Source organism: Camellia sinensis, chromosome 4 (genome assembly GCF_055761805.1).
Source record: "Camellia sinensis isolate YWXY chromosome 4, ASM5576180v1, whole genome shotgun sequence".
Classification (NCBI taxonomy): domain Eukaryota; kingdom Viridiplantae; phylum Streptophyta; class Magnoliopsida; order Ericales; family Theaceae; genus Camellia; species Camellia sinensis.
This window is the reverse complement of record NC_138964.1, coordinates 109,117,306-109,132,897: the sequence shown is the minus strand read 5'-3', so window position 1 is coordinate 109,132,897 and position 15,592 is coordinate 109,117,306. Positions and strand designations below refer to the sequence as shown.

The window sequence follows — 15,592 nt, the reverse complement described above, 5'->3', positions numbered from 1 at the left end:
TTTCATATAACAGATCAACTGTATGCTATTTATGGTTCTAGAAGGCATGAGCTAGTTCAGAACATAAATCATTTTCAAAATTTTCTGAATAATAGATTGAACATGAGGTTATTGTAATTCCTGGTCAACTACTTTGTAAGAAATTTCTCTTTGGAGTAAACAATTTATATATATATATATAAGATTTGTTTTAAGCGTATTAATTTCATGTTTCTGTGGAGGAAATAAAAATTTGAAAACTATGTCATGATTAATAAGGATAGTCGAAATACCTTCATTTGTGACAGTAAAAGATGCAATTATGGTTAGAAAAGGAGTTCCTAAGATAATTAATTGAGACATATTTTTAATTAACAAGAATTCAGTATTAAAACATATACCTTGGTTGCAAATTTGTGCATGAAATATTTTATAATTAATTTCCATTGAGCCACCATTAGTAGTACTAAGATTGATCAGTTTTCTCGAAATATTTGAAAGGTACAAGACCTTCTAGGATACTATTGAGATCAACACCAGAGTCAACTAGTGCTATTGTGGATGATAAAAAATGCATATTTTAAGGACTACAGTTATTTTCAGCAAAAAAAAAAAAAAAACTATCTTTTTTAAATATAGATAAATAATTTGCATTTAATTGAACATAAATGATACATCTCTCTAATTTAAGAGTTCTAAAAGACTACTAATGATGTAAAAAATTAAAAAAAAAAATCAAAATATCACATCATATATGACTCATACACTAATTAAAAATTATTAAAGTTCTTAATTTAGAACTTCCAATTTTTTTTTTCTTAATTGAAAGATCAAAATTTAAATGACCCCTCTACACAAAAATCCTAGAATGGCCATTTAAATCTTGTCCGTGCATTTCCTGTCTTGTTCAAGTGTCACAATCACAAGTTACCCATTAAAATGACAATCTCCGTACACCCCTTACCCCTCACCACCAAAATGCAAACGAAAGGTTGTTTTGGCACATACGTAATACGTTACGTGTATAGTAGAGGTGAACATAGTACGGATTGGGATAAAATCAGGACTTATTTGTTGGTTATAATTTTTCAAAAATTAAAATTAATTTAATTTGCTTAAATTATGGAATTAATTTGAATTAATGTATTTAAATATGAATTGGATCGATTTAAGACTACGAATTCATGTAATTAAATAATAAAAAATATATAAAATATTTTAATTCCATAAAAATATAAACATAGTATCATATTAGTTCTACAATAACAACATATATTTTCATAATAACGGCATACTATTCTAAAATTTAAACAATCATAAGAAAATTAGTTCCACATAAGTATTTAGATCATTATAAATTAAAACTAAAAACTAACAAATAAAAGTAATAAAAGAAGATACTATGCGAGTTTAGGTTTGAGTTTAGGTTTTATATGGAATAAAAAAAGATACTATGTGGGATGGTGTATAATATAAATATAAGTTATTTTTATACGGTCTGAATTGATTCCAATCCAGAACCGTAGGTTCAATCCGGAACCAATCTGTGGACTATAGATTTTTAATTTTTTAAATCGGAACCGAATCACGGATTCAAAAAATCAATCCAAACCTACCAGATTGGATTGGATTGGATCGGATTATGAATTTTATAAATTCCTTGCTCAACCCTATATTGAAGTAGGGGTGATCAACAGATACGTCCAAATCGATTGAACTGAATTGATTTGTCGCATTTTGGACGAATGCATAATGATGAGCGGGAGGTTGTAAATTGATTTTTTTCAATTCATCTAGCTTTGGACGGATGACGAATTTGAAATTCCTTTAGTCGCAATAAAATCACCAAACTGCGAACATATCTAGTAATTTATAAGACTTGTATTTTTAATTTGTTTAAATATTCTGTTTTTATTTTCAATTAAAAAAGAGTTTAGATATTCTGTTATGTTTTCAATTTAGAAATCATTTTATCAAATGCCAAGTGTTGATATTTGATATTTTTGTGTGGAAAATATAAGGCTTAATTTTGTCATTTTTTAAAAAAAAATCAAATTAAATAGTTTTTAAATAAAAAAAGTAATGAAATAGTTTTAATAATGCATGGTTTTTTCATATGTATTTATTATTGGTATTTGACAATTTATTGATAATTTTTTGATTACGTTGAGTTGGATTGTTATAAAAAAAAAATGTTGACAAATTATTGTATTATGTTCAAAAATTGTAAGAGTTTAAATCGCCAAACCGATTCACATTGATCCACTAATCTGCCAATCGCCTCAATCCGTATCCTTCAATCCGGCGAATGAATGGTGGATTAGAGGTTTTCCGGCTGCAACTGAACCTCGAACACCCCTTGAAGGAAGTAAACATATAATATACAGAATTAAAAAAGAAAAAAAGAAAAAAAATAGAACTTATACTTGTAGTTGTCAATATTTGTATTTATAATTGTGAACATTTATCTCACATCAATGTATTTTGTGTTTCATTTTTTCTGTGCACCTAAAATTTTCCTTTTAGTAATGATATATAAATAGAAATTTTTTAGTTTTTTTTTAATTTTATATATATATATATATATATAACGATGTATGTGAACCTTTCACTTTAAAACAAAACACATATAAAAATAAATTTATTTACAAAAATGATATTACCGTAATATTTTTGTAAATCGTTTTATATAAATTTTATTTATGAATAATTTTATTTTTTATTTTTTTATTTTCTGGTTGTCAATATAGCTAAAGCTTTGACTAGTTGTTATTCATGTGCAAAAACAAGAAAGACTAGTTGTTATTGGATTTCAGCCTGTCAAACTAATGACTGGCTACAACCTGTTTGTTTGAGCAACTTGCTTGTTTGAGCAATTTGATGTAACACTAATATTATGAATCTACAATTACTACCGAAAATGATTGTGTCTATTTGGGTAGGAGGTCACTTTCTATTTCTTTTTTTTTTTTCATTTTTTAAATGATTGTGTCTATTTTGATAGGAGGTCAATTGTTTAGCACTTTTTCTAATTTGTAATTATTTTTTAAAAATAAAAATAAAAATTAAAGTCGAAATATCAAATTAATGAACATTTCAAAAAAAATTACAAATCAATGATAAACTTAATAAATATTAATAATTAAAGTTATAAAATTTATATAAATCTGTAATTATTTTTTAAATTGTTCACTGATTTGTAATATGGGAAATAACATATAAGTGAAAAGTGCAAAAAATAATTTCAAGTGCATGGAAAAGTTTATAAAATTTACTTTTAATGTTGTAAGATTTATCCTTAATATGTAAATAATTTTTTTAAGTTACACAAAAATGAAATTCCCCGTGTGTGATTTTCCCAAAATTAAACTCTTGCAAAGCACACTACTATCCTTTTGAATGTCAAGTTGCCATTAAAAGCAAAAGTTTTCATCAAAATATAAAGAAAAAAATAAAGAAATCATATCCATATCCTAATATGATGAATATTGTTTGGGAAAAATAAGATAAAAACCATTTATTTTTCTCTTGTATAATCTAATTAATGAAGATGTATGAAAAATGACACTTTTCTTAGCTTGTCCCAAAACAAAACCAAAAAAATTGTATTTCTCTTGATTTATATCGCTAGTTTGAATAGTAAAAATTAGAGAAATAAAGTGAAAATGGAAAGAAGTGGAAAATAAACTATTTCTCCGGCAACCTCAATTTTGAATCTCTCCAAAAATTAACAGATTGTGAGAGAAAAAAACTAAATGCTCCATATGTCTCAAATTGTTTGTTCGACACGAAAATGAGAATATAAAAATATTGTATCTCGGGTTGAAATTTATAATTTTTGTACCTACTATTAATTACTAAAAAAAAATTTAAAAATTTTAACACAGGAATAAATTGTTTTTTTAAAGTTTTTGTTTTCATACTAGACAAATAATTTGAGACAGAAATAGTACTGTTTTGTTATAATATCAAAAATCATTTCTCATTAATTTTTAAAGCTCATTTGAGAATTGATTATTTTAATTAATTTTTTAACTCTTTATAAAAATTAAAAAAAAACTTTTTAAAAAATAAAGACACCGATGTGATAGTTGGTTGGCCTTTTTGGCCCTCCAAATAAATTGAAAGCATGCCATGTTTTCCATAAAAGAACGCTCGTTTACAGTTCACAAAGTGGACGGGACGGTACTGTTAGGTCTGTAGGATTTATCACGAATCTTATTTTGATAATTTAAACAGTTATATAAAGTTCGTTGAGTATTTTATTTTTGTAAAAAATTACTTAAATCAGATATTGATAATCCCTTGATCATAACATATTTTTGTTAACAATTTATTTTTAAAATCATATTTATCATTAAAAAAATATGCTCTGATCAAGGTTATCGATATTCAACCAATGTAACTTTTTGTAAGAATGAAATTCTTGATGAGTTCTACTCATTTAAACAGTTCGAATTATTGAAATGAGACTTATAGTGAGTTCTACGAGCCCAACAATACTGTTCAGTCTACTTTGTAAATTGGAGGCAAGCCTGCTCCTTCATAAATAAATAAAAAATGAGGCTTATGTCTTATAATCTAGTAAAAAAATGGGAAACACTATGGAACACATTCCTCAAAAAGTGTATACTATATACACTTTATAATTAAAGAAGAAAATGACATAATTTACACTTTCTGAGTTATAACTAGAAAATAATATCATAATTAACATAACATGAGGTACAAATAAAGAGCTCATGAGTTATAATTAAAACAATATCATAATAAAAAAAATTAATCATAATTAAAAAATGAAAATAACATAATTATAAATGTATATGATATAGCTTTATGTTAGAATTTTCCTAAAAAAATCATTTATTTGCTTTTCCTGAGTCTCTTCAAACCAGACATTAGAGAAATGACACATATGGTTGATTACAATTTTCTGAATTTAAGGTTCGTTTGGGATGTGAGTTTGCTTTTTAGTTTTTTAGCTTTTTAGATATTTTAGCCTGTGATTAAAAAGTCTGGTCTGGGAAATATTTTTTGGTTTTTTAATTTTTGTAAAAGAAAAAATGAAATGATTATGTTTAGATGTGACATTTTGTTTTATTAGGTTAAAAAGTCTATTTTGTCTTTTGTGACTATTTTAGCCAAAAAAACCTCATTTTAGCTTATGCCCAACGAAGGCTCAGTTTTTTAGAAATTATTTTTTTTTGTTTTTCATATTTTTTTATTTTTAGTAAATATTTTTTAAATTTTAAATAATTTTTTTTACTTTTTCAGATGCACTTTACTTAGATGTATCTAAATAGTAAAATATTTATAAAAAAATATTTTAAAAAATTAATAAATATAAAAAAATATGAAAAATATACTGAATTTTCAATTTTTTTTTTATTTTATATTTTTGGTATTTAGTGAATTTTTTAACTATTTTTTCATAAATATTATACTTTTTAAATGTATTTATGCTAAGTATATTTAAAAATTACAAAAAATTACTTAAAATATTAAAAAAATTAATAGAAACCAAAAAAAAAATAAAATAAAAAACGACAAAAATAAAATTTTTTAAAAAATGAATTCTAAAAATGGAAATCCGAGTGAATTATTTTCCACTACAATCTCCCTTGAGAAAGCAATGATTATTTACTCTTCAAACCCCACTTATCTTTCCACTCTTATCTCCCTTGAGAATCCAAGGACTATTTTCAAACCCAACACATCACATGGTTGAGAAACCAGAATGCTCTTTTTCATTTCTTACGAACCAAACAGACACTGATTTTGTCAAAGATGTGTTTGCTTTGACAACAAGAGAGAGACAGAGTGTGTAGAGAGAGAGAAACAATGATATGTATGTAGAGGGAGAAAGAAAAACAGGGGATGGAGAACGAAAGACAGAGGAAGCAGGGCTGACAAATGATGAAAGCGAGAGAGAGAGACAAAACTCCCACCGTATATTCTAGATAGAGAACCATTACGAGGCATCTATCTCCTAGTTTTGAAAAGAATTGTATACTAAAATTTGAAATTTGGAGTATTTGATTCCAAGTTTTGAAAAGAAAGAGTTGATTGATCATTCAGAGAGAGAGAGAAGAGAAGTGGGTATTGAGTAATTTGATGGCTGAGATTGGATTACAAGGAAAGCTTCTAAGTGCAGTGGTAGCCATTGTTCTTCTACTTCTTCTTCTTCATTCTTTTGTGTTTGTTTCCACAGAAAGTAGCATGAAACAGGACTTTCCAAGCAAAGAAAATGGAACTATTCAAGAGATTGATCCGAATTACTTTAAACAAATACTCAAATTCTTATGGCAAAAAGGTCAAGTGGGTTATGAGCATGTTTGGCCGGTAAGTTTTTTTTTTTTTTTTTTTTTTTTTTGAGTTAATTACTAAGATCCCTCAACTATTAAAGAATATATTTTTATTGTATAAACACAACCTTTAAAGGTATTCTGAAAAAAAATGAATATATTTTTATAATTGAGGTATCAATACGTACTAATTTATAAATAAAAAGTAAAGTAATATTAGTTAATAATTAAGATTTCTTATAATTAACCCAAAAATAAACTGTTCTAAGAGATTCAACATGATGTTAAAGTGGCTGGTTTAAATTTGTTTATTTGATTTGTGAAATTGCAATTGACAGGAAATGAAATTTGGTTGGAAAATCGTAGTGGGGACTGTAGTTGGCTTCTTTGGAGCTGCATTTGGGAGTGTTGGAGGTGTTGGTGGTGGAGGAATATTTGTTCCAATGCTTACTCTAATCATTGGATTTGATGCCAAATCATCAGCTGCAATGTCAAAATGTAAGTGTTGCAAACATAAATTTTATATATAAAACTTTATCAGCATAATGTGGTAATGACAGTTTTTAAAATAATAAGTTAATTTAACAAATTTTTTAATTTTGAATGACTTGATACAAATCCGTTACGTAATTCTGTATAGATTTGTTACATATTATTGCTCATAAGTTTCCACAATCATGGATGCTGAAGTTTCCCATGGAGATTATTCAGATTCCTTTAACTTTTTTTTTTTTTTTTGGTGGTAGGGATCAAAATTTCCTTGTCATTCTGTCCCTGTCTCAATATGTTTATAATCGCACGATGTGATAAAAATCTCGAAGCAGGAGAATATGAGGTACAATAGTTTGACGGAAGTACATTGGAATAGAGGAATTCAAAATTTTAAGAACGGATCCTTGCTGATTTTTTTTAAATTTTTTTTAATTTTTTTACACACAAAAATAAATAAATAAATAAAATTTACAGGTTAGAAGGTTGTAATAAGAGCATAGCTAACAATATGGGGGTGTGATACACTTAGGTGTGGGTGACTATTGAATCTTAAGATGGAGGGGTGTAATACAAAATGGACTAAGGAGAGATTCAAATTAATTAATTAAATTGTAAAATTGATAGAATTTTATCAATCTTGCATCATAATCTTGAGTCAATCAAAACACGGGATGTGATTCACTATTCAAAAGGATTGATAATCTTTGAACTAACAATCTTTGGAATGTTAATTGCTGTGCCCAAAGCCCAGAAACAAATGCAAATAATTCACCCACAAACAAACAAACAAGTTTTATGTGGTTCGACAATGCGTCTACGTCAATAGGCAACGAATTTTACTAATTTCGAAGAGAGTACTAAACAAATACAAATACAAATACAACAATGGAGGAGGAGGATCTCACCTCAATTAACTCACATTTTCTCTCTGATATCTACATCTTTGCTGCTGTTCAAACCCATCACATGCACTCCCATTTATACACAAACCGGGAGAGCTAAAGTCAAGCTTGACCACCAACAACCAACAAGCTTGCCGACAACCATCCTACTCAACATTTAGCTCGGCTGAACCAGATTTACAAAATCCATAGCTCACTTCTTTTTCTTCACTACACAACCAATTTTGACTTTAATGGAGAAGTTGAGCCAACAATCAACAAATCTCCATCTTGACAAGGATTCTCCAACTCCAAAACAACCAAGTCATGCAAACTTGAACAACCAAACAAGTGATTCAAAGCAAACACAAACCAATGCCAAACAAACCAAAAACCAATTCTGCTGAACCAGATGAAGCAAATGAGTGCGCTCAAACAAACCAAACCAAACCAAACAGCAGATTTGAGAGCTCGAGACATATGGAGTCAATCCAAACAGATTGCAGAACAAAATGAAATAATTCTTTCAGTTTTTCTGCAACACATTCCAAACTCCATATTCCACCATGGTGCCAAATTCCAAATTCCAAATGCAAAACCAAAGGAGCCAACCAAGTCATACTCAATAACTACAAACAAAACCATGGTGAGCAAACCACTTGAACCAATGTTGAGGAGACCAATCCAAAATCAATAGGAGGCTTCAAATTCCCCTTCCAAGCAACTCTGAAAGTGGGTACCAAATTCAAACTTCAAGTTTGATCAATATCAAACACAAGTATGCTTTTACGAGCTCGAACCAAACAAATTCTAAGAGAACCAAAGTGGGCTCTTATCCAAACAAACCAAACATATTAAGCTTTAACCAAATTCTGAAGTATGAAGCAAACTCTAGATTCCAATTCAAACTTCACATTTCAAATGGCAGACAAAAAATGTCCAACCATCTTCAAAGTTGTCACAAATTGCCCAAAGGCACATGCACCAAAGGTGCCTAATTCCAATAGTCCTAATTGACTCAACTAAGTCTGCAAACGATCTATCTCCTCCAAATCCAACGACAGATTAGGGGATGGATCCAAATATAACAAGAAAGCTACGAATTTTCCAAAACTTTCCTTCCACAATGATGAGATTCAAAATCACCATCATCAAGTTTTTCCTCAACAATCTTATCTCTAATCTTCAATAAACATCAACGATCACAACACTTCAGTGGAAGCAAAACAAACGAAGCCTGATTCATCACCTAGACTACCAATAATTGATGTCTTCGAATATGGAGTTGAAGAACAATGCAAACGATGAGAGGAAGAAATGATCACAAGTCTCACGAAATAGGAGGCATCAATGGATCTAATCAAGCGCAACCATAGATCTAAATGAGATTTAAAAATAATCTTTGCAAATCACAACTTCAAAGAAGTAGCCAAGAATCTATGAAAGACTGCCAAAACAATGCCTCCAAGAGGTTGCAAAAGAATGCCAAAGCTCTACCAAAATCTGAAGTAGATTGCTACAAAATCTTCTCTAAATCGACAAATGCAGATCTTTCAAGATCAACAAATGCGGATCCACCATAGAGGATCACCAAGTAACCAAAGGTTACACCAAAGATTTGAAGGTCTACCACTAGGTGGACAAAATTTATCACCCCTTCACCCATATGGGGTGATCCAAAGCCGTTGTGCAATCAAATTCCATCAGTCCGCCATTCAAATTTTCCATTCCAAACAATATGCAATATTTCTCCAACTTTTTCAGGGATCAAATTAAAATTTCTCAAATTTTTAGGGGTTAAACTGAAAATTTCAAAAATAACTGGGGCCAAATTGCAATTTATCAAAAATTTAGGGGTAAAAATGCAATTTCACTAAAAATTAGGGCCAAAATACAAATTTATGAAATTATTGATGATGTGGTAGGTATGCGGACGTGCCATACATGTGGCACTGATTGGGCTACTGACTAGGCGCTGATTGGGCTGATGGCTGATGCCATCCCTGCAAATCTCAATTTCTTGGGAAGACGATGAATGCTATATACGCGCTGAATCTTTTAGTAACTATGTGGGTTCATTCGGACACCGTTTGAGTTGTTCTTTATGCCGTCGGAATCCTCTCGACGAGACGAACCTCTTGGTGTATTGAAAAGTTGATTCGACAACTTCAAATTTTGGGCAATTTCAAAAAACAAAGCAAATGAAACTCTGTTTCGCAACAAATGCACAAACAATGCTCTGCTCTGATACCAATTGTTGTGCCCAAAAGCCTAGAAACAAATGCAAATTATACACCAACAAACAAGCAACACAAGTTTTACGTAGTTTGACAATGCGCCTACATCGACGGGTAGTGAATTTTCCTAATTTCTAAGAGAGTACAAAATAAATACAAATACAACAATGGAGGAGGAGGATCTCACCTCAACTCACTCACACACAAACACAAATTTCTCTCTGATATCTACATCTTCGCTGCTCCTCAAACCCATCACATGAACTCCCATTTATACACAAAATGGGAGAGCTAAAGTCAAGCTTGGCCACCGACAAGCCACCAACAAGCTTGCCAACAACCACCCTACACAACATCTAGCTCGGCTGAACCAGATTTATGAATCCATAGCTCACTTCTTTTTCTTCGCTACGCAGCCAATTTTGACTTCTACGGAGAAACTCAGCCAACAATCAACATTAATCTCATCTAATCCAACCCACCCAAACAAACAAACACTTAATGAATGAATAAGTTTGTTTCTATGCAACCCATGGGGGTTTGGCCAGCGGTAAAGACTTGAGAATGAGATCCAAGGTCTTGAGTTTGAGTCCCCCAATGGGCCTCCAATTGTTAACTTCAAGGCCCCATGATTAGTCGAGGTGCGTGCATACTAGTTCGGACACCTAGTTATCAAAAAGAAAAAGAAAGAAATGTTTCTGTCTTTGATTCTGCATAGCTCACTCCTATACATCACTCCACACTGAAAATTAGAAACAAACACAGATCTGAAACTGTGTGCCTTTGTTTGCTACCCATTGAAAATTAGTGAAAACACAGCTGAAAATGGTCATTTTGTTTGCTTTGTAGGTATGATAGCAGGTGCAGCAGCTGCAAGTGTTTTCTTCAACCTCAAGCTAAGGCATCCTACTCTTGACCTACCCGTCATCGACTATGACCTCGCCCTTCTCTTTCAACCAATGTTGGTGCTTGGAATTAGCATCGGAGTTGCTTTTAATGTGATTTTCGCGGACTGGATGGTTACCGTCTTGCTCATTATTCTGTTTTTAGGTAATAATCCTTCCAATTTCTGGCTTTGCCTCTGTTCTCTTCTCCAACAATCTTCTTTACCGGTCAGGATTATCTGCAGGCACATCAATTAAGACATTTTTCAAGGGTCTTGAGACATGGAAGAAAGAAACTATAATAAAAAAGGTAGTGATCTCTATTTTCACAGTAGTTTGTTATGTAATGCAAATATTATTGATCTCTTGTCTCACTTATTTTTTATTTCCAGGATGCTGCTAGACTCTCGGCATCTAATGGTTAGTTTGTCCTGCCCCCTCTTCAATCCTAGAATTTCGAAGAATTAATCCCTGTTAGGTTAATTTTGTATAAAGTTTTGATTCGATCCAAATCATTTTTAACGCTGTAATCAGATGGTGGTAGTGAAGAAGCAGAATACAAACCTTTACCTGGAGGCCCTAGCAATGGCACTCAAATGGAATCCAATGAATCTAAAGCACCAGAGGTAATGTGCAGAAAAATCAACGTGTATATTTGTGACTAGTTGTCACGAGGGCTGACTATTGTAGTGTTCCCAGGTTTCTATTATCCAAAATATTTACTGGAAGGAACTTGGTATTCTTTTTGCTGTCTGGGCCATTATCCTTGCTCTACAGATTGGCAAGGTTTCTATTTGTTTTATTTTTGTTTTTCTTCAAACATTTTCATTGACAATATTTTTTATTTTTAAAGCAAAGGTACTGAGAAACTATTTGTGTTTGACACAGAATTACACAACAAGCTGTTCTGCAGCATACTGGGTACTGAATCTGTTGCAGGTAATTTATGTTGCTCAAGTAAGAGTTAAAAAGGCCTACATATGTGATCATTGCTCATCAAGATGAGTGGTTTTCTTTTTCCTTTTGTGGTTTTTTCAGATCCCCGTGGCTGTTGGGGCATCTGGATATCAAGCAATAAACTTATACAAAGGGAGGAGAGTAATAGCATCCAAGGGAGAGGAAGTAACAACTTGGCGAGTGCACCAGTTGGTTCTTTACTGTAGCTGTGGCGTTCTGGCCGGGATAGTTGGTGGGTTGTTAGGTCTTGGTGGTGGTTTCATTCTGAGTCCTCTGTTTTTGGAGTTGGGAATCCCTCCTCAGGTGCATTTCATGCTTTCCAATCAACTGTAGTTTATGTTTGATCTTAAAATGATCACCTATGAAGCACGGACACGGATACATAACACAACACGAACATGGAGACATGCAAATTTTTAAAAAATAGGGGACACGATGTGCTGGGGATACGTTCAATATATATAATCAAATTTATTTATTATATGTCATAAAATTATTTTTTTTAAAAAAAAGCATTAAAAGATAATACAAAATAGTACTATTAAAATTATAAAAAATAAACATTTAAAAATACAAATAACATATTATTGCATTCCATCAATATAAAAAAATTTATTAAAGTTCAAAATAGAAGAGAGAGAGAGAGAGAGAGAGAGAGAGAGCTGATGATTTACACTGACTGACCATATAAAAGAAAAAAAAAAAGGAAAACAAAATAAAAGCTCAAATTAAAGGAGAAGAGAGAGAGAGAGAGAGAGACTACGAGAGAGAGAGAGAGAGAGAGAGAGAGAGAGAGAGAGAGAAGATCGAAGAAGAAGAACGAAGAAGAGTAGCGAAGTGTACCTTAGATAACTGCAACAGCAGCGAGTGACGACCACCGATGAGCGACGAAAGACCACTGACGACCAGGTTTCTCTCTGTTCTCTCTTTCTCTTCTGTTTTCTCTCTCGATTTAGGATTAGATATTGTTTGGTTTTTGTGTTTTACAAATTGACCCCCACAGAAGTTTCATAAATTATGAAATTGACCCCAAACGTGTCCCGATCGTGTCCTCTACGTCTCCACTATGTGTCCGACTGCCAAAAAATCAAAAAAAAAATCAAACACTCTACTGCATGTTGGACATGTGTCCACCACGTGTCCATGCCCGACATGTGTCTCACACTGATACGCAGCCCTCAGAGAGGTCTTCGTGCTTCATAGGTGATCACCTCTCCATATATGTGGACATTGGGTCAAAATTTGAGCAAACTATAAAAAAGAAATTAATTCACTCCACTAATACTGCTTAGAAACCCTAACCTCCAAGAAAAGAAGAAAGTGGATGAGTTCTTTGATCGTATTTATTGAGAAAGCTTTTAATATCATGAAAGATCATCGAGTTCAAGTTAAGAAACTCACTTTAGTATATAGATTGTTTTATGATCGCTATCTTTGGTAACGCTAAAAATGTTAAATATGTTTTCATAATATTTTTCACATTTTATTCTGATAGAAATCAATGTCGTAGTTTATACCTTCTTTGTTTTAAAAAAAAGTTAATTATATATATATATATATATATATATATATATATTTGCAGTGTCTACATTAAAAATTCCCGATCCATCCCTGTGTATATCCTCTTCAATAGCTAGCAACTAGGGCTTTTCCTATTAATGGCAGTCACGGGAGATGACTGACTAGTTGAGCACATTCTTATGCAGGTGTCAAGTGCCACAGCTACCTTTGCCATGCTGTTCTCCTCATCCATGTCAGTCGTTGAATACTACCTTCTCAAGCGTTTCCCAGTTCCATATGGTTAGTCTTCCTATCAAATTTCTTATTTTGGAAGGATTGAGGTGTTGTTTGTTTGGCAACTTTGTCAATTTTTTCTCCTCTTTAGAGAAAACTAAAAACAATGTTTTTGTTTTCATCTTGTCCGGAGAGATTAAAACACACATATTTGGTTGTTGTGATTGTGCAGCTCTCTACTTTGTTGCAGTGGCTACCATTGCAGCCTTTGTAGGGCAACATGTGGTGAAAAGAATAATCACCATTCTAGGGAGGGCATCTTTGATCATCTTCATTCTGGCCTGCACAATTTTTATTAGTGCAATCTCATTAGGCAAGTTTTATTTTTTTGGATTGATTGTGTTTTCCTAGGAATTATTATTATTATTATTTTGACTTTTTCTTGGAATTTAAGGGTTGATTATTTTGTAACAGGTGGTGTTGGCATAGCCGAAATAATTGACGAGATCGAGGAGAAGGATTACATGGGTTTTGAAGACATCTGTTCGTATTAACTTTAGGGGTATATTTGTGTTGGAAAAGATAAGATTCTTAAGGTAAGTGGTGAGATAATAGGATCCACAAGATAAGATTCATAGTGTTTAATCTCCCTTACCTTTCTGGCCTGAAATTTTGTCAATTTGTCAAGATCTCAAGCATTAAAGACTAACAATTTTTTTTTTTTTTTTTTTTGGAGAAGAGCAGGAACATCGTTCCATTATTTGGGGCGTGAATGAAGTTCGAATCTGAATTTTATGCCTAATAAAATTTTTTCCTTCTCACTGAGATGGGAGTAATTATCCTATATTCTTGGAACACCATGTTGATTATGTATCCGTCCATATGTTTATAAAATTTCATTAATTAAGCATACAATTATGTGATATCTAGACCCATGTGATAATTTCTGTTGGGTTTTCCTTGACTTCTGTTGTGTGCCTTGGATCAATGACGGGTCATTTTGGTATACAGTTTTTAATTTAAGTTCCATGTTTCGCATTAAATTTTGCCATAGCACTGAAAATTTTCACACTTTCTTTCTATGTATAGGAATATGAAAATGAAATATGTGGTGTAGACTTTGAACAAGGGTATTTGGTGGCTTCTCTGACATTTTTCCATCATGTGTCTTCATCAGAGCTCAAAAGGCTCAGGTAGCCAATTAAGGTGCAAGACATCAGGAAACCAACTGTTGTGAGATTGTGATTTAGACCTTGGGTGTTAAATGGTTTATGTGAAAGCACATTCAACCATCAGTTCATCATTTGAAGGGTCCCATTTTGAGAAACTATCAAAAACAACTTGTGATGTAACTTGTCTATATTTCATTCAACATGATTGTTAGTCCCAAGATTTTATTGATCATAACTTTTGATGATAAAATTTTAAAAAGTCCTGTTAATGACATTTTAAAAAGTTGTCAACAAGAAACACAAAATGACAAAATATTTATAATCGCAATATACTTTTCACATTTTTCAAAATACTATTATGTATTTTTATACGTCTTTTACACATTTCAATATATTTTCTACAAATTTTTCAACACTAAACGAGCTTTGCATTTCTCTATTTTAAAAGGGATTAAATATAGCGATCCCGGGTTTACCCTTGTTGTACAGTGATCCGGACATGTGTCCGTGGATGTTGGTAGTTCTTTATTATCTTGTTTGCATCCTTTTTACTTGTATATTGAGTTATAGGATGTGTTGGGCAGGTTTGTTACAGGTTGGTTGTGCTTGGGAGCCTAGTGTTGCTGCCCAGATTTTTGGACCTTCGCTCGAGCGAGGAGTTGTTCGCTCGAGCGAGAGTTGAGTTGTGTCTGGTGGGTCGAGCCAGAGTGGCTTCGCTCGAGCGAGCGCTTGCACCTGGTTCTGGACCTGAGAGTTGCATTTCTTGGCTCGAGCGGTCTGGTTTGTTCTTCGCTCGAGCGAGACGTCTGTTGCTCGAGCGTGCTTCTGGTTGCAGACCTGAAGGTTTGAGTTGTTGGCTCGAGCGAGCATTCTTTCGCTCGAGCGCACTTTTGAGTTTTTGGCTCGAGCAAGAGGTTCTTGGCTCGAGCGAGAGTTTTCTGTGTCTGGTCG

The 15,592-nt window shown here is 32.2% G+C and overlaps 1 protein-coding gene across 4 annotated transcripts; it reads left to right on the top strand.

The window, feature by feature from the left end:
- Positions 1-5,587: 5,587 nt before the first annotated feature.
- On the top strand, positions 5,588-14,859 carry LOC114280118 (sulfite exporter TauE/SafE family protein 3). Of its 4 annotated transcripts, none has more exons than XM_028222462.2 (13): positions 5,588-6,321; positions 6,623-6,782; positions 10,744-10,944; positions 11,024-11,088; positions 11,171-11,198; positions 11,313-11,404; positions 11,478-11,564; positions 11,667-11,717; positions 11,817-12,038; positions 13,442-13,535; positions 13,702-13,842; positions 13,944-14,072; positions 14,559-14,859. In XM_028222462.2, exons 1-12 carry the CDS (start codon positions 6,094-6,096, stop codon positions 14,021-14,023), a joined length of 1,449 nt encoding a protein of 482 aa, XP_028078263.2. In that variant the 5' UTR covers positions 5,588-6,093; the 3' UTR covers positions 14,024-14,072; positions 14,559-14,859. The 4 variants fall into 4 exon arrangements, with proteins under 4 accessions (XP_028078263.2, XP_028078265.2, XP_028078264.2 ...); XM_028222464.2 differs by lacking the exon at positions 14,559-14,859 and adding an exon at positions 14,214-14,392; XM_028222463.2 differs by lacking the exon at positions 14,559-14,859 and adding an exon at positions 14,209-14,392.
- Positions 14,860-15,592: the final 733 nt, after the last annotated feature.